This window comes from Pan troglodytes, chromosome 2 (assembly GCF_028858775.2).
Source record: "Pan troglodytes isolate AG18354 chromosome 2, NHGRI_mPanTro3-v2.0_pri, whole genome shotgun sequence".
NCBI classification, from domain to species: domain Eukaryota; kingdom Metazoa; phylum Chordata; class Mammalia; order Primates; family Hominidae; genus Pan; species Pan troglodytes.
This window is the reverse complement of record NC_086015.1, coordinates 138,158,716-138,186,548: the sequence shown is the minus strand read 5'-3', so window position 1 is coordinate 138,186,548 and position 27,833 is coordinate 138,158,716. Positions and strand designations below refer to the sequence as shown.

The following is a 27,833-nucleotide window of genomic DNA, read 5'->3' as shown; positions in this document are numbered from 1 at the left end:
TAACTAGGTGCCCATCTGGAAAAAAAAAAAAAAACATAACTTTTGTTCAATACTTATACCTTACTCCAGAATAAATTTCTGGTGAACCCAAGATTTAAACATTAAAAATGAAACTACAAAGATACTAAAAGAAACCATGGAGAAAATTTTTGTATACTAATTGTGATATGAAACTCAGAAGCCATAAATAAACATATTGATAAATTCATCTCTATACAATTTTAAAAATTGGCATGACAGAAATAGCCATGAGCGAATTTAAAAGGGAGGAAAAAAGAAAACCTGATAGAAAAAAAGTATTTGTTACTTACCACAGATAAAGTGTTAATATCCCCTAATATATAAAGGGAATCCATAAGTCAATAACAAGATAGAAAATTGGGCAAAGGGTATCAACAAACTGTTCACTAAAAAAGACATAGATATAACTCTTAAATATATGAAAAGATGCTGAATCTCACTCTTCATAAAGTGTGAGTTGTTAATTAGCCACATTATGATACTTTTTGGGGGATGTCAAAGAACAAAAGTGTGATAGCACACTGTGTTGGACAGGACATAGGAGATAAGAATTCTGACACACAAATGGAAGAAAAGGAAATTTGTACAACTTCTATGGAAATTTTGGTTTTATTTATCAAAATTATGACTACATACACCCTTTGACCCAGCAATTCCACTTCAAGGATAATTTCTCAGACTTTTATCTACGTGAAATTAGGTACACACAAAGTTATCAACTGCAGCCACCACCACCTCCAGAGCTTTATTCATATCCAGAAAACCTACAGGTGAACCACTGGCCTTTGGACAATACAGTAGCCTTCTCAGAATTTGCTGAGTAAGACCTCTGGAAGCATAGTCCTAGTGGAAAGAGAAACCATTAATTGAGATTGAACTTCTCACCAACCAGTGGTATAGGGGACTCAGAAGAATCTGAAATAATTAGACTAAAAGAAAATAAGGTATAGGACATTTCTCGTACATCTTTATATGAGGAGTAAGCTTCATACTTGCCTCATGCTAACCTGACTGTTGTCCTCCTTTCTTGGACTGGACTCAGCTGGACTCTTTAATATGTCACCTAAGACCCTTTGTTGTCAAGTGGTGAGTGCATAAAGAAAATCTGATGTGCCCATACAATGGAATACTATTCCAAAATAAAAAAGAATGAAGTACTAGTATGTACGGCAACATGATGAATCTCTAAAACATTATGCTAAGTGAGGAAAGCTGTGTGTCTCAAAAGACCACATATTTTGTGATTCTATACACATGAAATGTTCAGAAGAGGCAAATCTACAGACAGAGAGGTAGGTTAGTATTTGCCTGGGGCCATAGAGGGAAATGGGGAGCGACTACAAACTGGCATAAAGAATCTTTTTAGGAGTGATAAAAATGTTCTAAAATGAGATTGTGGTGATGGGTTACAAATTCTGTAAGTTTACAAAAAAATTACTGAATTGATTAAAATTTTAATACACTTAAAATGAGTGAATTTATTGCAGGTAAATAATACCTTAATATAGCTTTAAAATAAAACCCCTCTGTTATCTGGTCCAGCCCACACCTCAGTATCCCAACAATGCTCGCACGGTCTCCATTATCCACACGTAGCTTGTCCATGGTGACTTATGCCCCTTCTCATTCTATCATCTGTACCTTGGATGACCTTCTTACCCCTTTATCCCTGTATCCCAAGTGCCAATCATTCATTCAATCAAACATGTTATGAATGATGCCTAAGTTGAGGCAAAGGTGGCATCTAGAGGGGCTAGGAGGCCAAGGAAGCATCCCTATCACTGACACTGAGGACCTGGGGAGTATCGGGGTGTGGTCCAAAGACAGCATCAGAATCTTGGGCTCAGGACCCCATTCCAGCACCACTAGATTTTCCAACCCGGAGGTCAGTCAGGTATTCAAAAGGCCAAAAATGCTCCCCAAGTTCAACACACCCACTTCATCACCACAATGTGACATTTCTTCCAGAACCATCCATATCCCCCCATCTGGCCTGTCTCTTGCATTCCTATGACCAGTGCACTAGGGCTGGCATCACCTCATGCCCTGGTCGGAATATAGTGACAACAGACAGGGCAAGAGATGTCAAGGGCCCAAAGCAGGGCCATATCCTCTCATAACTGGACAACAGAGCCCATGCCCATTTCTGCCCCTCGATGTTGTTGCTGATGTTCTGACTGACCCTGATGCCCTTCTTTTACCTCACCCTCATCCCATCTGAACTGAGCAAGAGAAAGGCAGATGTGGCTTGGAAACTACTCTAGACCATGTTGGTCATGACGTTTTGTTGACAAATGGGCAGAGTGAGGCCCAGAGACATTCAATACCAGGCCCAAAGTCAGGCGGTGGATCCATGGCAGGGCTGGATTCTCTTTGCAGATCCTTCCTTCGAGGTGGCTCCAGTCTTATTTCCTCCATAATCCTTTCCCTGGCTTAGATTTATCTACCATTTTTCTGAATGCATAAAGCATGATTGAGTTTATTCCACGCAATTTAGCATTTGATAATATACTGTTTTGAAATATTCTTTAATTGCTTCACATGTGTGACTTTGGTTTCTGCTACCAGGCTGTGAGCTCCTTCAGGACAGTAAATTAAACTTTGACTAATTTATTAGTTCATTTCAACAAGAAAAATAATTCCATGCATTTAGCTTCACAACACTGGAGTTATGGAACACCATTTTATTCAGTAACATCTGGGACCAGTGAAATCCACTCCATTTTCATCTCACTTTTTATCCTAGGTGATCTCATCCACATACAAGGCTTCAACCACCATGGAGTGCATCACCAACTTGACCTCTCCCCAATACCCCAGACTTGTATATTCTGCTGCCTGCTGGATGCCTCCTGATAAATACCCGGGATGCACCACCTCGCCCTTTGCAGCCCTGATGCAGTCTCACCTCTGTCTGAGAATGACACCTCAACCACCCAGTACCAGATGACTAGGAAGCACTCTAGACTCTGCCCTCTCCATTTTGTTTTGTTTTGCTCCTCATGATAGGAGGTTAACCCCCAAATTCTATGTCTCCTATCTCCATAGCTCTTCTATTCAGCCCTCCCCTTCTGTTTCGTCATTGAATTCTCTTTACCCTCCAAGTAACTCTCCCAGTCATTCTCCTTAATTCCCCTGCTCGTATGAGTTTTCTAAAATACAAATCCATCTCCCATATGAACCCAATCCTACAGGCTGGGACTGTGTTGGGTATTGCTCCATATTCCCAGTGCCAAGCCCTCAAAATATCCTGGAAGACTGAGGCAATGAGCAGAGCCCTGGCCTATTCTTTAACTTCTCTCCCTTCTTTACTGCAGGTGCCACCAGGCTAACCTGTCTTTGTGAAAGAAGAAACAAATCAACCTTGCACAACCAACAGATTATTAACAGCTTTTGAAAGAGCACTATTTTGACACAAATGGATCACCTGTCCTTGAGATAAGCATAATAAAGGAAACAGTGACATCCATTAGAAAGTACTTGTTCAGGCTTTCAGATCATGACTTTGATGTATGAGAAAGACACTTTCAGGTCTCTCCAAGATCTAGGTTTGTTAGGCTTGCTTATTGGAAGTCAGAGCTTGCAGTTCTATTGCTAGAGTGCCTGTTGACATTTGGACAGTGCATATTGACTCTCTGCAGTCTGGCTGATTGTGTGTGTGTGTGTGTGTGTGTGTGTGTGTGTGTGTCTGTGTGTCTGTGTGCATATGTAAAGCATGCTATCAAAACTCATCTATCTGTATAAACTGTTCCCCTTTCAAAATCATTGTCATGGGCTCTACTCATTGGTCCATCTACACTACCTTCTAGAAAAACCTTCAGAAACTCTGACACATTCTTTATGCCCCAAGAGTGGATTTGAATTTCAGAAACAGGCAAAAGTCATTTGGAACCAAGTCTGATTAGTGAGATGGATGAGCAAACTAAGAAATAATATTACTGGTCAAAATGAAGAGCCACTATAAAATGAAGGTGAGAGATTTGAGCTGATTACACTCTGTGCCTCTGAAGACAGTTCCAAGCACAGAATTCTGGAAAGATGTTTGATAGTTGGCCCCTCCCTGGACTGATGCAATGTCCCCCACCCCACACCAGGCCCGCTCCTCTAAGAATGCCCAATGACTATCATGATGCTGCATCATTATAACCTCCATGAATAAACCATTTCTACAGGGCCTGGCTGGAAAGCGGCACTTCCTCTGGACACCTTTATTTAAGACAGGAATAGAAATAATTGAAATAGGCTTTTTGGCCTCTGTTGACCTAATATGATCCCAGCTATTCTGATTTGTTTCAAACTCAGCTCATTTATCTCATTTATTTAATAAAGAGCCAAACATCTACTACAGCAGCCCCAAGCAACATTCTAGGAGTTGGTGAAACAGCAGTAAATGAGAGACAAAATCACTGTCCCCATGGACCTTATATTCCAGTAGAGTTAACCAAAGCATGAACAAACAAACAAATGAATAATATAAAGTCAGGTAGCATTAACAACTACTAAGAAGCAGAAAGGAAATAGAGTGACAGCTGGCAGTGGGGTAATCAGGGAAGATCTCCCTTTGAGCTGAGATCTGAATGAAACACAGGAGCTAGCCTGGAGGGTACATGAAGGAGGAGCATCCCAGGCACAGAGGGCAACCAGAACAAGTTCCCCAGGGCAAGAAGGTGCCTGGCCCATTGCTGAGAAAGCCAAGATGCCAGTGTGGCTACAGAAGTTTAAACAGCAAGAGAAACACTGAAAGAGATGAAGCTGGAGAGGTTGCCAGGGCAGGCAGACCCCACCTCTGCCAGTTACAGCTCTGTGATCACAGACAACTTTCTGAGCTTCAGTTTCCTCACTTGCAAAATACTATTTACTTTGCAGGGTAATACGAAGACTGAAAGATCATGGATGTGGAAGGAGCTCATCTAGTGCTGTGCCTGCACATAACTACCATTCACTGAGTACCAATTATTGCCATTATTATTATGATCATCATCATCGTGATTACGTTAACCTCAGGATCCACCTCCAGCTGAGTCACCAGGGTGTGGAAATCATCTAGATCCTATATAAATAATCCTACCCTTTGGTCAGCAGAATGCAGGAACTAAAAGGCTAAACTCCCTCTCCTTACAGACACAGAGAAACAACCAGCAGTCCCCTTCCCTTTCCCTCTGGGAATCTCCAGGGCTTCCTCTGAGCTGTTTAATCATAGGCTCTCTTCTCTTGAGCCAGCAATCCCTGGACCACTGTCAGCCACCAGCTCAGACCACAAGGAGACAAAATTGGACACATCTTTCAGGCTCTGGTCCCATTCAGCAGTCTGTTTTTCGGCACAAACTGCTGTTGAGGGAGGCTGCTATTTTGCAAACAGTTGCTGCCACCATGTCCTGTGGGACCATAATGGAGCTTTCTTGGCATTGCCCAATCCGGGGAGATGGCTGCCCCTGTGAACAAGAAGCCCACTGGAGCCTGGGCAGCACACAACTTCACAGAGCCCACAGGAGGCCAAAGATTCTTCAGGGCAGCAGATGCTCAGGGCTGGGCTGGAGCCACCACTACCAAGCCTTCCCCACCAATCAGCCTGGACCCCAAGGACAAAGCTCCCGTGTAGACAGTAGACTAAGCCTGAAAAAGCTTGGATATTAGACAAGCTAGAGGGCTAATTAAAATGTAAAATGCAGTCTGTGGGGCATAAATTCCTACAAGCCCAGAGGGATCTACCATTTAGTACACCAACCAACCAAGGCAGGGATTTACTCAAAGGCTCCCCTGAGGGCTGTGAGCACCAGCTTACCTTCCAATATGCTTGATTTACGTCCCAGATGTGCTGGGCTGAGAGGACAGGAATGCCACCCCCCCCCCACCCCCCATTCATTACCATGGCCTGATGTGGTATTCCATTGAGAAAGGTGACCGACTCAGGGTTGGAGACTGCTTCTGAAAGCCCAGTGCCTTGGAAGGGCTTCCATATTGTAGCAGTACAAAGCAATGAATTCCCTAAACTGTGAGCTCACAGCAAAGATGCCTTCCTGGAAATGCATCACAGCAAGGGGATGGGGGTGAAGGACATAACTGGAATATCACAAACATATACATATTGTTTCCCAATGCAATATTTAAGAGCAGAGCTCCACAAAATCTTGGATGGTAGAGAAATGCAGATAATACTGTAACAAGGTCAAGGTGGAGAAAATGGCTTCAAGCAGAGTATATTCAGATTGCTAGGAAGGAGGTTTTTGTGATGATCAAAAAAGGGGTGGGGGTTTAAGAACAGCACTGCTCTAACCTTGCCCTACCCATAATCATGCGGATCCCCAGCTTAGCCCGGGGTAAGTTCATAGGCTCTGGAGTCCGCCAGACCCAGCTGTGTGACCATGGGCAAGTCTTTAAACTTCTCTGAGCCTCGACTTCCTCCTCTGCAATACAGGGATAGTACCTAATAGTACCTATCTCATGAGGCAATTGTGAGGATTAAACATGACTTAAGCTTGCAAGGTAATTAAACCCCAGTAAGAGCCCCTTGCGAGCCAGTTATCATGAATAGCTGCCCTCTGGGGACACACACTTAGCCTCTCTCTGAGTGCACATCAGTTATTTTTTTCTTGGAATTCCGCTCTCCCTCCATGATGTAGATGCTCTAAGACTCTTCTGTCTGTCAGCACCTGTGCATCTATCATTGATATATGCATGCATGGGCGTGTGTGTGTAAGTGCAGGCAGCTGAGGTGTTGGCCATGGCCCTCCCTTGGGTATGCCTACCATCGGAAGGCCCTGTGAGCACTGGTTAGCTCAGGTCCAGCCACACTACTAGAGGGCAAGGCCAGCAGGGCACGAGCTCTGAAGGGCACACACCTCTTTATACTCCGGCATATTTCACACCCAGGTTTCTACCAGCATGTTAGGGAAAATACTGCAGGCTTGGGTCTGGGCAGGGGGCTCCCTGTCTATACACCCCTGGGGCACTGTAACCTCCACCAGGCAGCAGCATTGCATACCAGGCCCTGCCTGGAGTGGGGTCCTCAGCCATTATGACAGCTGCTGCTGCTGTTGACACTGCAACAGTGACAAATTCATCCTTCTGACAAGATCCCTTTAAATAATTCACAGGGAGTTAGGGATTAAGACACTGTTTCTCTCTGTCTCTGTTGAGATTTAAAACACCTCCAGCTGGGGTATTTAAAGAGAGTATAATGGGCTGCCCCTCCTGGGTCTCTCCTCCCCCTTTCCTCCTTTCCCATTTCCCCAACTCATCGCCCACCCCACCAGCCAGCCCTATAACAAGGAGGTCCAGAAAACAAGAAAGGAGGAAAAAAAAAAAAAAAAAAGAGGGAACCAGTGCTTGGCTGGTCACTATGGCAACGGCGGCAGGGTATTCAGCTGCCATTATTGCAGTGCCTCACACATGTGATTATCTTAAGCTGTCGATTGAATGTGGCTCTCACTGCTGCCCAACACGGCCTTGTAGAACAAGGCAGGGGTGGGAGCTGCAGGCCCCAGGCCCCAGCTGCTTAATACTGCTATGCCCAGGCCTGGACTCCATTGACAGAGGAGCAGAGAGTCACCCCTGGGAGAGACTGATGGCATTTCCCTTCAGCTTGGCAGGATTTCTGCTCAGAATGTATAGCAGAGGCCAGCCTCAAGCTGGCCCATCATGCTGGGTTACAGGCTAAGGAAATGGGCTCCTCATTCCATGAGCTCGGGAAGTTTTGACTGAGTATAAGCCATGCTGGCTGGGGCCAGCCAAAGCTGTCTTGGAAACAAGAGAGCCAGCCATGGGAGAAGGAAGGGGCAGGGCCTCTGGCAGGAGCTCTTGGCTTCGTTCCCATTCTTACAATGGAGGAAATTCCCAGTCTCTGGGTGAAAAAAAGCCACATCTGGCCTCAAGAGAGGACACCCCCACCACATTCTGTGTGTTCTCCCAATTGGGTGGGAATGTGGCCACCATGTGTGATCCACTTCAGGGACTGCGTTTTCCTGGGACTTTGGATGCTGGAGCTTGGTCCTAGGAAGCCTGCAGAAAACTCTGCCTCCATTGAGAAAAAGTATTCCATTCCTTTGCCTCCTGGACTTGGCTTCCCAGGTGCAAGAATATTCTTTGAATGACAAGGTCCCTGGTTAACCCCAATAGACACACTCTAATTTTTCCAATGTCCCCTTTAAAATTCAGCTCCCACATTAAGCCTCTTATGACAGCTATGCTCAGGCCAGCAATGCACACAGTGGGGCTACCATTACCTTCAACTGGCACCAGGACTGCTCCAAATGGCAGACATCAGTCTGGCCTTCCCTGCATTTGCATCCCACGGTCGGCCCCGTGAAGATATGGCCAGTCATACACAGGTCCCCATCACTTGAAGCACTGCCTACCCCTGCCTTGTTACATAATGAACTGTTTGCACCTAAAGGCAAACACAGACCATTAACATTTGCCACATTTGTTTAAAGGCAAAGCTCTTGATCAGCAGATAAGTCAGAATCTTGACTCCTACATTTGTCATGAAGGCTGTCCTTCGTGACACTGGGAAATGTATTGGACATGCCTGTCTCCACCAGAAAGAGCAACAAGTGGGACAGCATGCAAGCATGCATGGAGATAAGGATGTGCCACGATGGGACCCCAGCCTCATTCTATTGTCAGAGCAGCATCTCAAATGGAGGAGGGGCGCGTTCAGCCCCACTGACACTGAGGACAATGGATGGGACAAAGGAGCTCCCTGGAAACCCTCACAGCTCTCCCTGCCCTTCCCAGCAATTTTCACTTCCTGAACACTTGTCAGGACCTAGGGGGTGGGAAGGAATCCTCTTGGGCTCCTCCATCACTGCCCGGAGCCGGACATACACAGGGACCACCTGTATTCTCTTGAGGATCTCTGGCCAGGGCTCACCTGCTCCAGGCTCCTCTTTGACTTGCTGCTCTTTGGTCCCCCAACCCCACACTTCCCCAAACCACCTCCTCTACCTCCCCCCATACAGCTTGCTTTAAAAAATGATTTATCAGGTGCTTATCACGTGCACAACTCACTGGTTTGTTACTTTAAAAAGCTACCCTTTTTCTTTTTGAACATTTGCCCATCCTCATTCCCACTCCTCCCCACCCCAGCTCCATTCTCTGGTTTCTCAACAGTCTGTGAGTCTGTGTTCCTTTCCTCACACTCCTTCAGGGGCAAAGATACAAAAGCGAGCTTTGTGGTCAGACAAGCCTGGGGTCAGTCTCAGCGGCACCCCCACCTAGTCCTGGAACTTTGGATAATAGCTCTTTGGAAATGGAACTTTGGAAATGGGAGAGATGCCACCTTCCTTCCTTGCAGGGTCCCAGTGAGAAGTGAGGTCATACAAGTAAAGCTTGATGCCTGGCACACAGTTGGTATGTAATTAATCATGATGATTAGTGTAATAGTTATCATTATTAATAATAACACTGCTATTAATAACAGGGTGTGCTCTCTGACATTGTTCATGTAAGAATCACAACCTATCATGTTGATCTTGTGTCTCCAGGGGCCCTCCTTCATCAGTTGCCACCCTCATCCCATGCAAGTTAGGTCTTTCGAACAAGAGTCGTTGTTACCACTAGTACTAATCAAGGCAAGTGGTACTGCACTGAGTCTTACAGTTTACAAAGGTAAACACAATGTAATCCCAATCACTCTATATATAAGATCTTATATTACCTATGTTATAAAGGCAGCATATGGACTTAAAGAGGGTAAAGAACTTAGCAGAAAATGGAAATAAGCCCAGGACATCAGATCCCAAATCCTGGGCATGATCCTTCATACTACTGAAAGTATAGTGGGATTCTGGCCAACTTATTCTTTGGCTTTTGCCCATAACTGGAAGTAAGGCCAAAGCCAACATCCCAGAGGCTCAGTTCCTCCTTCCTAGAACCATGCTCATCTTTCTTCTGACAACCCTGACCCTCCCTTCTTCGCCTGTTTTCCTCCTGTTCGTCTTATCCTCACTCTCCTTCTAATGCTTTGTCTTTGCCAATAATATGTTTCTTTCCTTCACCAAGGTCACCAGTGGGAGTGCTGTGAGTTCAGGCTGTCAGGGCAATGCTGACCCTCCTCAGCTCCATCCCAGTGCCTTTGTCAGGAGCCCTGTGTCCTCTCCTGCCCTGGAGAGCCACTTGTCCTTCAATTTGATAAGTGCTGTCATCAATGAGTCAGTCCTCAGGCTCACATGCCAGTTGCATAAAGGTTTCCAAGACTGGGACAAGGGGTGTAGTGGGGCTACTGTCCTCTTGGGGAAGGTTTTAGAGACATGGAACTACACCTGTCTGGGCCAACAAGGGTTAAGCATTCCTCCAAGAGGGGGAAGGTGGGCTTCGGTAACCTCTGGAATTCCCTCCCAGAGTCTGTGGACAGAAATGTCTCTGCTCTGTTGATGAATGAGTCTATGAGCCATTTCCAAGAGCAAGATAATAAATATGCCAGACAGTAAGGATCTGGTGAACCACCACAACTCCCAAAGTTGTTTAATACAGCAAGCTAGGAAAGCTTCTCTCTCTCTCTCTTTCTCTCTCCCACTCCCCTCCCCCCACCCATACCGCATACACACAAAGTCATATCCAATATATTTCTGCAATCAGTGTAATGATTGACATTCTACTCTACAACACAGGTCATCTGTGGCATTCTATTCACCTTTCTGTTAAATGTACACACATGCCCATAAAAACAGTCTCATAGGAAAGCACCATGAAGGCAACCACAAGCAATGAAGCCAAGCAGAGCAGTGGCCTTGCTGCTCATCTTGCCCAATTCTCCTCCCCTGGGGATCCATTGAGGTAGGTCCACCCACGCACGGCCCTGGAGTCTCTTCCCAGAGCAGCATCTGAATCTCGTGGCCACTGCCTTCCATCACTTGGAGGAGGACCTGCTTCCTGGCTCTCACCCGAGCCCCTCAAGCCTTTGTCTATCACTGTCTCTGTCAGGCAGGTGATTTTAAACTTCCATTCCTAAAAGACGCGTATTATAAAAAAAATTTTTTAAGTGCCTCGGGTGTTTTGTTCCTCATTGCTTCATAGAAGTGACATTAATAGCCAGGGAAGAGCTCTGCTGAGTGCAATTATGGAGGATGTTTCAGGTATGAAAGCTGTTTTGAGCCTGCTAATGTTTCCTAATTACAGGCCTTTTGGTAGAGAGAGAAAAAGATAAAGAGTGGGTGGGAGGCCTAGGGTGGGGAGCTCTGACTTATCTCAGTGGTTTACCTGAAGAGGGAATAGGAGGGGAGGGAATGAGGGAGGGAACAGGGAGGTCAGAGGCCCAACAGCAGGGAGGCTGGGCCTCTCAGTTGAGAAAGTGGTACTAATTCCTAGGGAACAGCTCAGAGAAAGGATACCACCCATGTCTCTTACCGTGAGAAAAAAAAAAATCTTTTGCAGACTGAGCCTGAATTCAAGGAGGCTCGGTCTGGGAGTTCCTTCTGGAACCCACCCTCTGAAGATACCACGATGGGTAGCATTTCACTGGGGAAGACAGTGGAGCATAATTGTTGGCAGGAGAGCCAGCATCCAGGATGTTAAAGGTCAGCATTGGCACTTTTTCACCATGAGAGCTTAGGCAATTTACCAGCTGCTCCGTGCTTTAGTTTCCTCGTCTGTAAAATGGGGCTACTGTGAGGATTAACGTGTGCCTGGCTATAAGGCACTTAGGGTCTGTCATACAGTGATAGATTTTTTTTTTCCTACCTAGCATCTAGTCATCTTTCTGTTACCTATATCCTGATTCCCTCTGTTACTCTCTCCTGCCTTTCTCCCTGGCCTTCCAGTAGGCTCTCCACAACACACGAATGGACACGGTACCTCAGTGTCAATTTCCTCCCCAGGGGATGGTCCAGAGTGAGCATGAGAGGGATTCAAGCCAAGCCAGCCAGGCCCACTCAGAGCTAATTCCAGGGCTTTTACTGGGGGACCCAGGAGGAGATGTCTGCTCTTCTCCAGGGCATACAGATGAAAAAGGCTATAGGGGCTGGGGCTGCTGCAGACGGACGTCTTAGGACCAAGAAGAACTCCAGCATGAAACCTACACTGTGGGAGTAGAGAGAGGAGAAAAAAGGATGGGAAGACAGAGAGAAAAGAGATAAAACAAGAGAGTGGGGAGGAGGGATCGATTGATAACCACCCAAACTTGAAGCCACACCAGCCCCTGGACCATTCAGTTTCATGAGCCAAGCTATCCTTCAAGAGTGGGTTTTGCTTTTCTGTCACTGGCCACCAAAAAGCCATGACAGATACTAAAGCATAGAATGAGAATAGCTTCCAGCAATCAGCGATCAGGTCCAAAGCTCCCAAGTCCCCATTCAGTGGTGCCTGTCTGAGAAATCATGGCCAACCCCATCTTCTTCTGCCCTCCTGCCTCTGGCATGTCCTGAAATTCAAATGTGGTGAAATTCCATTCACAAAACCATTTTGCCCAGAGCTAAATTTCTCTTGGATTTTTCTAATCTAGCTCAGGCTTTTCTGTCTTAATAAGCATGATTGAATCATTAAAGGAAGAAAACAGAAAATTCAGCCCTCCAGAGGGTTAGTGATGTGCTAACATTTCCTAAGTGTTTACCAAGGAAAACTTTTTACTGATATTGTTTCATATATGACAGAGTTATTATCCTTACCCCATTGAGCAGAAATGAAAACTGAGACTGAAGAAGTCTAAATAACAGACCCAAGATCACACAGGCAAGGAGTGCAGATCCAGAAAAATAGCCAGTTTATTTGATGCCAGGTCCTGAGGCCTTAACTGCTTCTCCATAAAGGTCTTACCCATCAGACCAGATAAATCGTAATTGATTTTGCTCGGCTTTGGAATGGATGAGGTGTTATTAGAGTGGGTTTCTCTCCTGAGTGTGCTTTCCTGAGTCACTTGAGGTGGGCAGCTGGTGGGGGATCTGACAGAGACTGAGGAGACAGCCAGGGGCTGCCAAGTGGCCTAGACAGCGCACACATAAACAACCAAGCAGCAGCTGTGCATTCAGCCTGCGCACCGGCACTCATGGGCATGTATCTCGTATCAGGAGTTAATTTACCAAACATGGACATTCAGATACGTGTTGTTCCCTTCACAGAAGCCTGCTCTGGAAGCTCTCCATTCAGTCTAATAATCCTCCCATTATTGAAAGTGTTTCCAGAACTCTAGAACTGCTTACCGAAGCACAGGGTGAGAGCAGCTAATTTAACTTCATACATACACACACACACACACACACACACACACAAACACACACACATACAAGGATATGTGTGCAGACACACACATATATATACATACATATATACATTCATATATATTCATACACATCTATACAGATACACATATACACACATATACATATATACACACTATATACATATGTATATGTATGCATATATACAGACACAGCACATATATACATATGTACAAACATAGACACACATATATACATATATACAGACATATATACACATGTATATGTACACACACAAATATACATACACTCATATATACATGCACACACATACTTATATTTCTAAAGAGACATATATGCACACATACATACACACGGAGTACACATGAGCCCAGCTCACTCATCCTGAAGGTTCATGAGGCTTGGCTTCGGACTTCTTTCCTGTTTTTCCTCTATCACATCCCCTTTCCTATGGTGAAGATCTGCCAGTGTTACAGTAGTCAACAGAGCGTATCACAGGCCCTGAAGGTGGTTCCACAGGACAGCACAGGAGGAGGAGACTGGAAGCCCTCGCAGCACTTTTTTGAAAGTAAGAACTCAGGTAGATGTTTACACATAAGCCACACATCTCACAAACACAGAAACTTACACACACAGAGGCCAATGGTGGCCCAAGCACAAATGGCCATGAGCCCTGGCCAACCACATCAAAAGTAAAAGAACTGTGGACTGAGATTTCCAACAAGCAAGTTAAATAAGCCTCTTGATCAGAGGGACTAGGTTTGCCTTTCTAATCCATCACAGCCAAGGGCTGAAAGCAACAGGGACTTTCTTCTGCCTGTCCTGGTCCCCTTTATTATGCTTATCTCAGGAGAAGTGGCTCCATGTGCATCACTAATTATGCTCTTTAAAAAGATATTGACAACCAATTGGGTGTTAAGAGGCCTACAACAAACATGTTACAGTGTATTTGGGTTACAGTAAGCCTAAATTAAGTGTCTCCTAAGTTCTGGGGCCTGTGATGGAGATGCAGACAGGTATCAAGAATGATCGTTATTCATTTACTCAGTCAACAAAACATTAATCTGATCCTGTCCTATGCCAGGCTGGTGCTGGGCACCAGGGACACAAAGAGGGAGCTGACTCATTCTCTGACCAGTGCAAGAGGCTGACACATCAACAGATATTTAACTTATAGAGTGAAGGACAGTATGTTAGAGGTTGGTACAAAGCCCCACAGGCTTAAAAAAATGGGGCACCCACCCCAGCCATGGTGGGAGGAGCATCCAGGAGCGTCCCAGAGGGGCTGAGAACAAAACTGACACCTGAGAGACAGAGTGTCGGGAAGAAGGAACAGAGTAGGGAGGCCAGGGAGCATCTAGGAACTGGAGCAGACCTGGAGGTGCAACCAGAAAGACTGCTACTTACAGAGCACTGCCCATGGTTGGGCACAGCGCTGACTGTTTATCCACAGGACCTCTCTGAACTCCCCACTGCCTAGAGGTCCAGAAATGTAAAGGTTAGGGAATCTTTCAGGGCAGGGCTAGAAGCCAGCCCAAAGAAAGGGTCACCAGGGCCTGTGGTGAGAGTCCCTGGGATAGCCCGTTAGTGGGAGCTCAGCCTCTCCCTGGCATTTGTTACTTTGTAAATGTGTTTGTTACCTTTTTCCTCTGTTCACCAGTTAGCCCCTGATTTAGATTAAACCTAAAGGCCTTCAATGAAAGGCAGGGTGCTGCAATAGATTATAAAGCAGCATTTTTAATCTGGGCGTACTTTCTGGTTTTGACATGTAATATTGCTTTCCAACAATAAAACTGAGAATGATTTGTGGGCTTTGTGTAGGTGAGTGGTCCAACCCCTTCCTATATCTGGTAGTTCTCAAGTACAGCATCAAAGGCACACACTTAGCCCCATAAAAGGAAGAGTCCCTTGGCCTCTCTCTGGGTCTGAAAGCCTGCCACACAGGCTATGCACTGTGGATGGGGCCCATTGCAATGCCAGCTGGGCCCCTGGCAGCACTGTGTGCCTCCTCTGGATGGGGCAAACCCAGTTCCTTTGAGGCCTCCAGAACAATCTCTGCCTTAAACATCCATGCATGGTATCCTGACTGCAGAGAAACAATCTGAGGACTTTCCCTCCTTTTTGGGCTGACAGTCCATCTCTCTCCCCAATCTTCTCCATACTAGGTCTCAGAAAAAGGTGGACCCCTGCTCTCCCAAGCCTCCTGGCTTCTCAAACACCTGAACTCCTCAGTGCCATGAAGTTCATCCTCCTCTGCTCCAGCAGCTCACACCGTGAACCACTCAGAGCCTCTTCACCCGGAAGACATCTGTGTGTCTTAAATCTGATGTCAAGGTGCCAGGTCTTCCTCCAGTCCCAGCCATGCCATCACATCTGTTCTTTAGCCTCACTGAGACCTACATCTGGGGCCCCTGGGCTGGTCACACCAGTCCCTCCTGGCCTCACTCTTTCCTGTGGGGTATATGTCATGAAATAAGGTGCCAGCATCCTCAGCCCCTGGCCCCTTCAGTCCTGCCATTTTTTCCTGTGCAACCAGAACTCTGGATGATCCCAATGCCACAGCTCTTCCAGGCAGTCAGGCAGCTGAAGGAGGCCTGTAGATCAGGATCCTCACCCGTGCACAGTTGTCAGCCACAATTCAGCTCTTACTCCTTGCCATATTCCTCTGAAATATGCCCAGCCTCTCTGCAGCTCTCAGTAGCAGTTCCTTTTGTGCCCTCTCAACACCTGCTACCCGGACTCCACATGCCTCACCCTCCAAACCTCACTTCCAACCTCAGAGAGAAGATATGCAGCTGAGAGGAATTTTTCTATTTCATGGCTCTGTCATGTCAAAACTGAGCACTCTCAGCTCTCTGTAGGTGCCTTTATCTCTGTCTTGCTATTTCAACAGGAAAGGAGCCATTTCCCCGGGAAAGGCAAATGTGCCCACAGCCCCTTGTTCCCTCCGTCTACCAAGCTCTGTCCTGCTTCTCTTACCAACTGCTGTCTCTACTGCCCACCTCCTACTGACTCTTCACCTCTCTGCTTTCTGGCTTCCTGTGCTGGGCCCCTCTGAAACCATCTGTATACTTAACCATAGGGTTCTTGCAGCCAAACCCAGTGGAAATGTTTAACACGCAGAAGCATTTGCCACTTTTGTGCCCTCCTCCCTGACACACTCTTCCCCTGGCTTCTAAAACTGGACCTCCTCTTGGTTTTCTCCTGTTCCCAGCCCACTCTTTCCCAGTCTCCTGGTCAGGTTCTATTTGGCACTTCAGTGCAGGTTATCCATCCAAAGCTCTCACCTCTTTCCTCTCTGGACACTCCCCTGGGAAACTGCAGCCATGCCCCAGGCTCCCGTCTCACTGACATGGGGCCGCCTTCTGATTCCATTGCCCCTAAGTTGAATACTGATGGCACACCTTCCCGTGGGTGCCTCAGAGACGCCTCAAGCTTGACAGGTCCCAGATTGACTCATCCTCTTCCCACCCAAGCATACTCCTCCTCCTGTGTCCTCTGACTCCAAGGATGGCACCATCATCCACCCACTTGCTCAAGTCAGAAACTTTCAACAGTGAAACATTGAGTCAGGTAGTGAACTAGGTGTAAGCTGCCAATGATGAACAAATGCATAGAGTCCTGGCCACCCCGGAGGTTATAATATGGCTGAAGGGGGGGCTAGAAATGAATCAAATTCTAACACAGAGAGATATAAACTTTGGGACTGTGTATTGTGCTATTGGTAAAGCTCCCTGGCACTGAGAAGACCTGTGATGGGGTATCCAACATGGCTGGGATGCAGAGAGCGTATCCCTGAGGATGGACACGAGCAGAGATCTGAAGATAATAAAAGGAGAAGTCAAGAATCAGTTTCTGGCCTTTATAAATGTGCTAAGATTTGGACAGAGAATGCACGTGTGTGGGTGGGGAAAGGAAAAGGGGTGAGATCTGCTTGGCCATGTTGAGACTGATATGCCCATGAGCATCCAGTGAAAGAGGTGGCAGCTAGACATGTGAGTCTGAGCCAGATATACTAACTTGGGAGTCACTGGTGTGTTCACAGAATTGGAGGGTACTGTCCTGGAAGAGCACGGAGGAAACAGACAAGCAGGCCTGGGATGGAAGCATAGTCCTTGATCCTCCTTTTCCACCCAGACCAAAGGCCATGTTGACCCTCCCACTCGTCACTATAAACTAGACAGACTCAGAAGCTACTCCAGGCACCAGGAGAATGATCTGGCTGTGTGTTGCCTCACAATGAGTGTTGGGGAAAGGCAGCTGAGCATGCTGGTAGCAGGTGGGGAGGGCAAACAGGCAGAGCCCAGGCAGCTGCTGTCTCTAAAGGGCATGCCTTGACTTTGAATGTTTCCCTCAAGGAGAATCTTCCTTGGGAAAGGATATCAGAAGTATAAAGAAAACAGGTGTTGTGTACAAAAACCAAGGGAAAAATTAACCATAAATTATGTTGGGGCCTTGTAAAAACACACAAGCCTTCAAACAATAACATAATTTGTAAAAGATGGCAAGTTCTTAATATCCAGGTGATATGGAAGAACTGCTGCCTCATCAGCTTTACATAAAGTCCCAAGTAAAAGTGGGAAGGTTTTCCTGGTTGCCCACAGTGTTTCTGGCATGACTTGGCCTTGTTCAGTGTGGTCTGGCTCTGCCCCTGTCCCTGCTCCCTGCTTTAGGGAATGCCAGCTCATTTTGGACCTTGCTTCCCTGTTTCAAGGCATCATGCTTATGCCTCGAGCAGTGCAGTTCTTCAAATGCTGGGATAAAGTAACAGTGAGAAACCAGTGGAGAATGCACAGGTGAGATAACTGTCTGCCCTGTGACCCAAATGTCCCGATTAGAACCACCCCTGCAGCAGAACCAGGGCATGGTGATGATGTGCTATGCTGGAGATCCTTCGTGGGGCATAGAGGTTACAGGGATGGGACGCAGAGAGAAGGTCTGGGACAGAGGAGGAGGCCCAGGACCACCCTGTCCTAGCCAGACATCACCCACTGGCTGGGATGAAGAGAGCACTCCCACCTCCTCTTGCCTTCTCCCTTCATGATTAACCCCTGAAATTAGCCAACTGCCCACGCCAGGGACATGAACATCATCTCCACCTCCTCTGTCTCTCTCCTTCCTGCCATAGTCCATCCATTGCCAATTTGTCCTCCTTAACTTCTCTCAAACTAGCCTCTGCATATCCTATTTTAACTTGATTCTTTTGTCACACCCAAGACAGCTGAAAGAGCCTCTTAAATGCCTTTCTCTCAACTGTTCTCTACAATCCTGTCAACAAGTGTGACCATTTCCTTCTCCTGCTCAGGATCTCTCCATTTCCTATGGGATAAAATCCAAGTTCCCTGCTCAGCATGGCAGTCACAGTCCATCGCCACCCTTCCAGGTTCCAACTTACCCTCCAGCCCCATCTCAGCAGCATTCACACCATGCTCTGTTCCATACACACAGACTCTTCCCTCTTATGTGTTTTCATAATCTCATCACCCCTTTCAACCAGCATTCTCCTACTTAGAACGTCTTTCCAGGCTCTCTATACAACATCTGTCAATCTCCTACTCATGCTCTAAAACCCAGCTTGCTCACACCTTGTCTGTAAAGGCTTCTTGTCTAACCTCATGGTTTCTCATTCCCAACTCTGTGCCCACACCTACCTGTTGATCTCCAGTGCCACACACTGGTTCCCACAGGAGGCCACGAGCTCCTCAAGGATAATCTATTTTTGTAGCTGGCCAGTTACATGAACACTAGATAAATAAATCATGAATGTCTCTCCAAGGCAAGGTCTAGGTGAAAGAGAGCTTAGCCATTCTGAACTCTATCTCCTCCCTCATGTCTTTGCCTTTGCTGCAGCCCTTTGGGCATCGCAGATCTCTGATCTGCCTCAGTGCCATTAGCCTGCGTGTCCCCATCCCCACACAGCCATGGCCCTAGTTGTCTAGGTGTCAGCTTTCAGAAAGGACTGTGTCAAGAGATGGTCTACATCAGCACACGAGGCAGCAGCTCAGGTCTGAGACCCCTGGTGCTGTCTTTACATGGATGGGCAGTGGACACAGCCATTCACACCTGTATTCCATTCCCCACAGGTGCTGCTCTGGGTAGTCTCTACTCTCCTAGATATCATATGGGTCCAGGACCTCATAGCAGGATTGAAAGAAGAATGGTTTGATACTCACCCCTGACGCAGGATTGGCCGTCCAGCCCAGCTCTGCAGTAGCCGTTCTGGTGTCCATTAACGTTTCTGTAGATTAAAAAGAAAAAAAGAATAAACAAAAACAATGAGTCAGAAGGATTGCTATACAGTGGCCCTCAAGGTCACGAAGTTGTTTGTGATAGTAAATGACAGTACTACAAGGAGGTTTGTGCATCTTCAAGCCCAGGCCCCTCTGTGAAGCCCAAGGCTCAGATAGCAAAAGAAGCCTGCCAAGATTATGCAGCTTATGGCAAAGTTGGATACAGACTTCATGTCTGATGCTAAGTCCAGTGCTCTCTCCCCGGTGACCCCAAGGCTCCCGTGTAGGATGAAGTCATCTGTGCACCCACCACTTTACCGCCAAGACCCAGCTTCTTCCCAGATTATATTCTTCCCAGAGATTCTGCCAGGGCCGTGTTGAACAAGTAGCCAAATTTAATTCCTTCCTCAAGCCTTTCTAGGCCACCTCTTTTTGCCTTCTTCCTCCCCATTATGCAGCTTCTCTGGCCTCATCTCTCTGCCCTCCTTCCTCTCCACACATTCTCCTCTGCCTCCCCATTAGGCATCTATATTGACACCCTTGGGTGACTTCCCATCAACTCCAAAGGGCTCACATAGCTTTGTCAAAGGTTTCACATAGAACACAAACACACATCCCACATCCCAGCAGCCTACCATGCAGGTGATGAAGTGGCAAGGGTGGCCACAGCAGCCAGCTGGTTACCATCCTTCCTCTGGCCACAGGAAAGGAAAGACAGACACCTGGATGCTGCTGTGAGCTCCTAGGAGCCGTTAGGGATAAACTGCACATATTTAAAATGTATGATTTGATACATTTTGATATATATGTACACCAGTGAAACCATCACCACAAATTAAGATAATAAACATATTCATCATACCCAAAAGTTTATTTAGTCCCTTTGTAATCCTTTTCTTCCTCCTGCTCCTAACCCACCATGTCCCTGTCCCAGGTAATGACTCATCTGCTTTCTGTCACTGTAGAATAAATGGCATTTTCTCACATTTCGTATAAATGGAACCATATAGTATATGCCATTTTTAAAAAATCTTGCTTCTCTCACTCAGCATAATTATATTAAGACTTATTCATGTTGTTGTGTATACCAATAGCTAATTTCTTTTTATTGCTGAGTAATACTCTTTTGTGTGATGTGCCACCATTTGTTTATTCATTCACCTGTTGTTTCCAGTTTGGGGCTATTATTGTGAGAGTCTATGGGAGTTCCAGTCCCTCCATATTTTCATTGACACTTGGCATGGTCATTTGTTTTTAACTTTAGCCATTTTAATCAGTGTGTAGTGATATATCATTATGGTCCTAATTTTCATTTCCTTGCTGGCAAATGGTGTTAAACATCTTGTCACATACTTATTTGTCATCCATAAATCTTCTTTGAAGTGTCTATTCAAATCTTTTTCTCCTTTTTAAATGGATTATTTTCTTATTATTGAGTTTGAGAGGTCTTTATATATTCTGAATACAACTCCTTTTTCAGATATATGCTTTGCAAATATTTTCTCCCAGTCTGTGTCTTATGTTTTCATTTTCATAACAGTGTCTTTCAAAAATCAGAAGTTTTTAATTTTGATGAAGTCCAATTTATTATTTTGTTTTCTTTTACAGTTTAGTGCTGTGTCTGAAAAATCTTTGCCTAACCCAAGGTCACAAAGATTTTTTTCTCCTACCTAGGTCTATGGTTCAAGTTAATTTTTGCATAAGGTGGAAGGTATTGGATCAATGCACTTTTTTCTTGATGTGGACATCCAATTGTTGCAGAGGGACACTTTTAAAAATTTACACAATGGTGCTATATGGGCAGGTGATGGTGTCCTAGTCCCCTGCATTCCCAGGATATGTATCAAGGGAACAGACACAGCATCTCCCAGCTGCATAGCTACTCAACAAACAGGGAAGGGTACAATATAAATGATGCATTGTTTGGGTTTTTTTCTCCCCTTGTCCTTCCCACTGCCTCCCCTTCCCATAACCTTGAGAACAGCCACTCCTTGTTTACCGTGTCAGGGAGGAGATGTGAATGCAGAGTCACAAAATCTTGGGCCCATTATGAAATAGAAGGACCCTGTCATAAACCAAAGGTTTGGGGAGAAACCCATCCTAGGAGCAGGACTAAGGGAATTAAAACAGAAGTGATAAATGGGGAGCTATGTGGAAGAAAGGGTCTTCCTATGCTCTCATTGCTCACTCAATCCCAAAGAGCTACCCATTCCACAAGAGAAATGCTGAGAGCCTGTCCAGGACACAGGGGCTTGGATATTCAGCATCCTAGGGAGGTGAGGGAGTGGCCAATGGCCCCACCAGACTAACATGGCACTCAGGGACTGCAGGGGGGCCAAAGGGCCTGAGTGGGTCTAATGAGGGGGAACTGGGAGCACCCAGTGGTGACCTGCATGGGATATAAGCAGGGTTCAGGTGGGGTACAGGGTATCTCAGCAGGTGCCTGTGTGGACAGGAGCCAACAGAGTCAGGGAGTGCCTTCCTCCACAGCTTAACACGATGGGCCTACCTGTAATCCAGATAGCACTTCTGCTACCCCAGCGAAACAGGGGCTCAAACTGGAAATGAACAGGAGTAAAAGCAAATAAAGAAAGCTGCATTTTCCTACCCATGTGAGTTTGTGTTCAGATTGAGTCGTGCCCCATGCATATTTGAAGGAACATAAGCATTGGAGCAGGCTTCTTAAGTTTGTTTTCGTCTCCAATTCTGACATCTGGGGAGGCTGGTCCCTGCTTAGAGCAGCTCTCCCTCCCTCCCCCCATCTCCACTTCACAGCACTAATAATGATCATCATGACACACCAAATTTACATAATACACTTCTCAGAAGACACTCCATGAGGCTCTGTAGAAACTCATCTCCATGATTATTAAAATGTCTCTGCCAGGTGGGCCTGAAACAGGAGCAACTGAATCCTTGTGGCGGAGTTGGGAATCGGGGTACAGGAAGGTGCAGTGCTTTCTCTCAAGTCACACAGTTTCCTACCCTGACACCAACAGCCTCAAATCTCAGCACATGGACCACAAGGCCGACTTGGGCTTTTGAGGGGCTCTGCTGAAGCTCTGGGGTCTGGCAGGAGTGGGATCCTCACTCATAAAGCCAAGAAGCCACAAAAGCTCCCAGAATAATGCATCCCCCACCCCAACAGCAAGATCATGTTGGAGGAGGAGGGAGCGGGCAGAGGATGGTGGCGAGGAAAACAGAGTCCAGAATCAAATAAAAGAATCAACCTTACTTCTTTGTTGTCCAAGGACTCATTTGTTTTATTAACCCCATAAATACAGCCCAAGACTTCATATTAGTCATGATCACCTGCTCTAGTGCTATAATTAAATCTGCTTCTAAATAGTGTTTTCCACACACTCTGTTGGACAGAATTTGCAGCAAGAGAAATCCATTTCTTTACATCTGCCCATTGTGGAGACAGAAGACCACAAAACCATAAACCATCCACTCCATATGATTAAGGGCAGTTTCTTTTCTGGCACAGAGAGCTCCTGATGATGGCATTACACTCTAGTGGGGGCTGAATAAAAGTGATTTGAGCAGGTTTACATCTCCCTGGAGAGGAAGAGCGCACTCATTTGCATTTATAAAGCATATTGAGAGTTCTGGCAGAAAGTTATGGTGGAAGCACAATTAAATATTTACCATCACTTCTGCTCTCAGACAGTGGCACGGGGACCAACCCAGCTGGAAGTGCGTGTGGTGCTGTCAGATCTGGGGATTCCTGCAGAGGACACGACTCTGGGACCCATGCCCACCACCCTCTGGGAGCACGTACTCAGTGCCCAAGGGGAGATCGCCAGGAAGGGCACACGCATGGTGGAGAGAGTGCTGGTGTGGGCAGACCAGGTCCCAAGTCCCATCTTCACTACCTAGAAGAGATATGACCTTGCTCGTGTCATACAACCTCCCCCGTCCCTCTGCCCTCCCTCTGTCTCCATCTCTCTCTCCATCTGTGCTCCTCATCTGCAGGATGGGCCTAGAGCTAACTAGTAGGCAGGATTATGAGGGGAGAAGGTGAGGCTGAGTGAAATAAAACACTGTGAAACATGAGGTATTGCTATTACTATAACTTAAATCACTCCAAGCTTTAGTCTCTTTAGCTATGTCAAAATCTGATATGGTATATTCTGTATGATATCGATAAAGTATCTTTAAGAAGCTAATTATGTTACACATCTAATGATATTTCATCTGCTTTCTTCTTTGCATTGTTGTAAAGACCAAGGGAATAACACATGTTGGGGATAAAACAATGCATATAAATTGATGTGTGCCCCAGAGAAATTCATGGTTTAGTTGAGGAAAGGACAGGAAGCAAAGTCATAACTGGCACCCTATTCTGGCTGAGCCTATGAGAAAAAGACTGGAAAAACGAACTGGAAAAATTTTTCTGTATGTGGGGAACAGGTGTGCCTGTCCCAACAAGGAGCATCAGGGAGATTCGCCCTGTGTGTAGGCAAAGGGAAATGCTTGAGGTTTCCTGGAAAGGGGTGGGCAGTGGTGAGGAGGGAAGAATGGAGTATCTCCCCCTGCCTCTTGGGACAGAGACGGGAGAGTGACTCCTAAAAGCAACAGTGGGAGGGGCAAGAACCAGCTGAAGGGAATGAAGTAGGAGTCATCCCAAGCAGATGGGAGAGTAAGAAAAACAGTGAGCAAAAGGAGAAGGGAGGCTAAGAAGGGAGATAGAAGGGATTTCTGGCAAGGGCTGGCTTGACTTGCAGGAACCTGGGAAGGATGAGATGCATAAGAAACCTAGCATAGAGCCAGGTACTGTGGCGTGCACCTGTAATCCCAGCTATTCAGGGGAGACTGAGGTGGGACATCTCTTGAACCCAGAGTTTGAGACCAACCTGAGCAACATAACAAGACCCTGTCTCAAAAAAAAAAACCTGACAGAGAGATCCCATATTCCCAGGGAACACTTCCCTGTAGAGGCTTCAGTATGGAAACCCTCAGGGCATTCCCACCAACCAGTGGGGCCACCTCCTGGGGGTCCGGATGGTGGGGCCAGGTCTGAGCCTCCTGTGAGGAAGAAGAGGCAGCTACTGCCTGGCCCTGCAGGCAGTTTCTGTTTCTGTCTGGATTGGCACCTTTGGATATACTGACATTTGGGAAAAATTAGACACCCATCATGTTGAAAAGGAAATAAACCCTCTTTTTACAGCTCCTCCATGCTTTTTGGAGAGACATTAATCAGATATTCAGTTGAAATATTTACAGTGTCCTTCCATCATGGTAACAAAACACAACATATACTAACAGATGGAATAGCAGCTTCCAGGCCTTTTCTGAGCAGTGCCTTATGTGTATTTGATAAGGCAAGTCCACAGACCTTTCAAGCAGGACAGGGCTAGTGCCACCGTACAGTCATTTCCCTGTGTTATTCTCCACAGCCCATAGAACTCTTTAAGACTGAAAGCCACACTATGAAATAGCTCAAGAACAAAGCTGCTATTACGTAAATGCAAGCAGCCGAGAGTTGGTCCCACTGCACAAAGGACACACGGCAGCCCCAACTCCTTCCCTCTACCTCCGCAGAGGATCCTTGCAAGAGAGCTGCAAGGTGGTAAAAAGGGGTTCAGGTATGCATTCAACAAAGAATTTTTAGTAACTCCCATGGAGACTGGGGGAAGGGAGTGCTGTGCAAGCAGAGACGAACAGGGAATAGACAGACATCCCAGCCCACAGGGAGCTTGCAGCCACACAGAACACAGAAATTTTTCCAATAACCGTGCAACTAGATCTGCAATGGCAGCCTCAGTGAATGGTAGGAGATGGACTCATAGGTACAATGTGAGCACGGAATAAAATAGCAGGTGTATGGAGCCTGGTAGGCAGCTGGAACTTCCTCCTTCTTTTCCCCAGCCCCTGGCTGTTGAAAGCGCAGAGACCACCCCCGTCCCCTTCACATATTTGTGTATGAGCACACACACAGGCGCATGCATACACACACACACACACACACACCCCTGCCCTAAGACAGTCCATACTGGCAAGAGTGGGATATATTAAATAATACCCCCCAGTCCCAAATCCAGACTGCATTAGGTGCCAAGGGTGTGCGTGGCTGGGTCATCTGCCTTCCCTAGGGGTCTCTGAGCTGTCCTCCGAACCTGATCTGCACATGCTCTGCTGGCTGGGCAGGCCAGCCCTATTGGCATGGAACTCCTGTATGATGCCCACATGGCTCCTCAGGGTGTCTACTGCCCTTGACCCTCAGCCCTTGCAACAGGGGCCCAGCACTAAAGGTGTTTAAGCCCCAACTTCACACCATGTCCGGACCTCCTGCTGCCTGTACAGGCTGGTCTCCCTGTAATCTCATCCCTACCGGTCTGAATTGGCCTCAGGTTGCCTGCTGGCTTTGGATTTTGGAATGGGATTGGTTGACTGTAAACTGTTAAGGGCACCAGCCTGTGTTCTATCATGACCAGTGCCTGGGCCCAGCACAGCCACAGAAGTTCAAAGAGAACATGTTCCAAGCAAACTTTCCACAACCCATCTCCCATGTGTCTCCCCCATCTAAATCTTCTCCCTCCAGCAATTCTCTTCTTCACACCAAACCCTTCCAAACTTCCCTGGAGCCCAGCTGTGAAACTTCAGCAGCATTTAGTTTTGATTCCTTCCTCTACTTCAGTCTTTTACTCAATCATTAACCATATTCCAATGGTTCTTTCTTCCTTCACAGCATCTTTTTCAGATGTGTATTCCTTTTCATTATCAGCACCCTATCTGACTCCAGGGCTTCATTCCTGCACATGAGGACCACAGCAACCACCTCGTAACTGGTGTTTCATCCAGGAGGCCTCATCTCAGTTGCTCTTTATGCAGCTGGAGACTTCATTGTCTGATAATGTAAATAGTTCAGCTTTTTAAACAGTAATATGGCCACACTAAAGAAAGGCTTATAGAGTCTCAGGCCCTCTGACCACCTAATAACTTCACTCCGAAGAATTTGTCCAAAGAAAATAATTTCAGAAGTAAACAAAAAGCCCTATATCATGAAGGTATTCATTGCATCATTATCTGAACTATGAGAAAAACTGGAACCAGCCCATCCATAGGGGAAGGAAGAGGGGCAGGATAGCACATTCACACGCCTGGAGTGTTATGAAGACAATGTAGCAGTGAGCAGAATGTGAGCAGTGAAAGAGAAAGCAGGAAGCAGAACTGTGTGAGCCAACAGATGCAACTCAGGAGACAGTGTTTCAACTGAGTGAAACAGCAACTACCTACAAAAACTAGGAAGCAAGATGGAACAGCTGCTGGGTGGGGGATGTTGGTTTACAGATGAGCTTCCTAATTATTAGTATGCTGCTTTACATGACACAAATTCAGAAATAAAAATTTAACCAATTTTCAGAAAATTACTCTTTCATCACTTCTCATTCCTCTACTTTATGATTTTCAAAGTCTCTCCACTAACTCCAAGATATGCCACAAATGCCTGGCCTTTAAGAGCTTTCTGATCTAAACCCACCTCTTCCAAATTGATCTTCAGTTCCCTAAATGAAGCCCTTCTTCCAGCACCCCATTTCTGCTCATGCTGTTCCTCTTGCCTGGACTGTCTTCCTCCTCCCCTCTACACACCTGAAAGACTCGACCTAGTCCTACTCATGGAGGTCTTCCTTCCTCTACAGAACTCGTACTGTTTGAATGGTTGGTTTTCGTTATCACTTTATATATCTGAGTTTATTCGAAGTAACTTCAGAGCGCAGAGCTGTGACTTCTGTCCCACAGAGCTTGGTCAGATGCCCTCATACAATATAAATGTTCAATAAACCCTGAAGATCTGGGTTCAAACCCCAGCTCCACAACTGATGAGCAAATCAACTCAGGCTGAATGCCAAAACACTAATGTACAACAGAGGTAGAGGCTTTCCCTCTTGCTTCCTGCCCTGAGTCAACAGAGACATGCCCATAAAGATGCTCTGTGTTTTCTGAAGAACACTCATTTGACTCACATTCATTTATTGTCTTTGCCAGTATAAAATGCTAGGCAAATGGAAGCTCTTATTGTGTAAGTCTCCACTGGTTGATGTGTGGTCATGGCCAGTGAGGAAGAGAAGAAACAAGCCTGAGGAAACTGAAAGTGCCAACCCAACCCATCTGCTGAATGACTGACTGATTGAATGAGTCTGAACAGGCATTTAAATTATAAAACAAACTGTGAAATTTGCTCTTTTAAAGGACATACAGATCAGCACAGTCCTCCCCACTACATCCTCCTCCTTCTGTTTCTTTTATGTTCCAAGGTGCAATTAATTATGGTAACTAGAAAGAAGACGCAGCTTAGATGGGTCACAGCATAGAAAGATGTCTGAAGGAGTTGGGACAGGCCCTAGATTAGGTCTTGGTTCACACGTGGCATAGCCCATGAAAAAGCGGGAAGGCCCAGAGCCAT

At 46.2% G+C, this 27,833-nt stretch overlaps 1 protein-coding gene across 1 annotated transcript in view; it reads right to left on the bottom strand.

The window, feature by feature from the left end:
- Nucleotides 1–27,833, bottom strand: part of EPHB1 (EPH receptor B1) — a 467,125-nt gene that overhangs the window by 317,107 nt on the left and 122,185 nt on the right. The window contains exon 2 of the mRNA XM_001151617.7: nt 19,367–19,431. Coding sequence (XP_001151617.1) covers nt 19,367–19,431 — 65 coding nt within the window. The remainder of the gene's footprint in view (nt 1–19,366; nt 19,432–27,833) is intronic.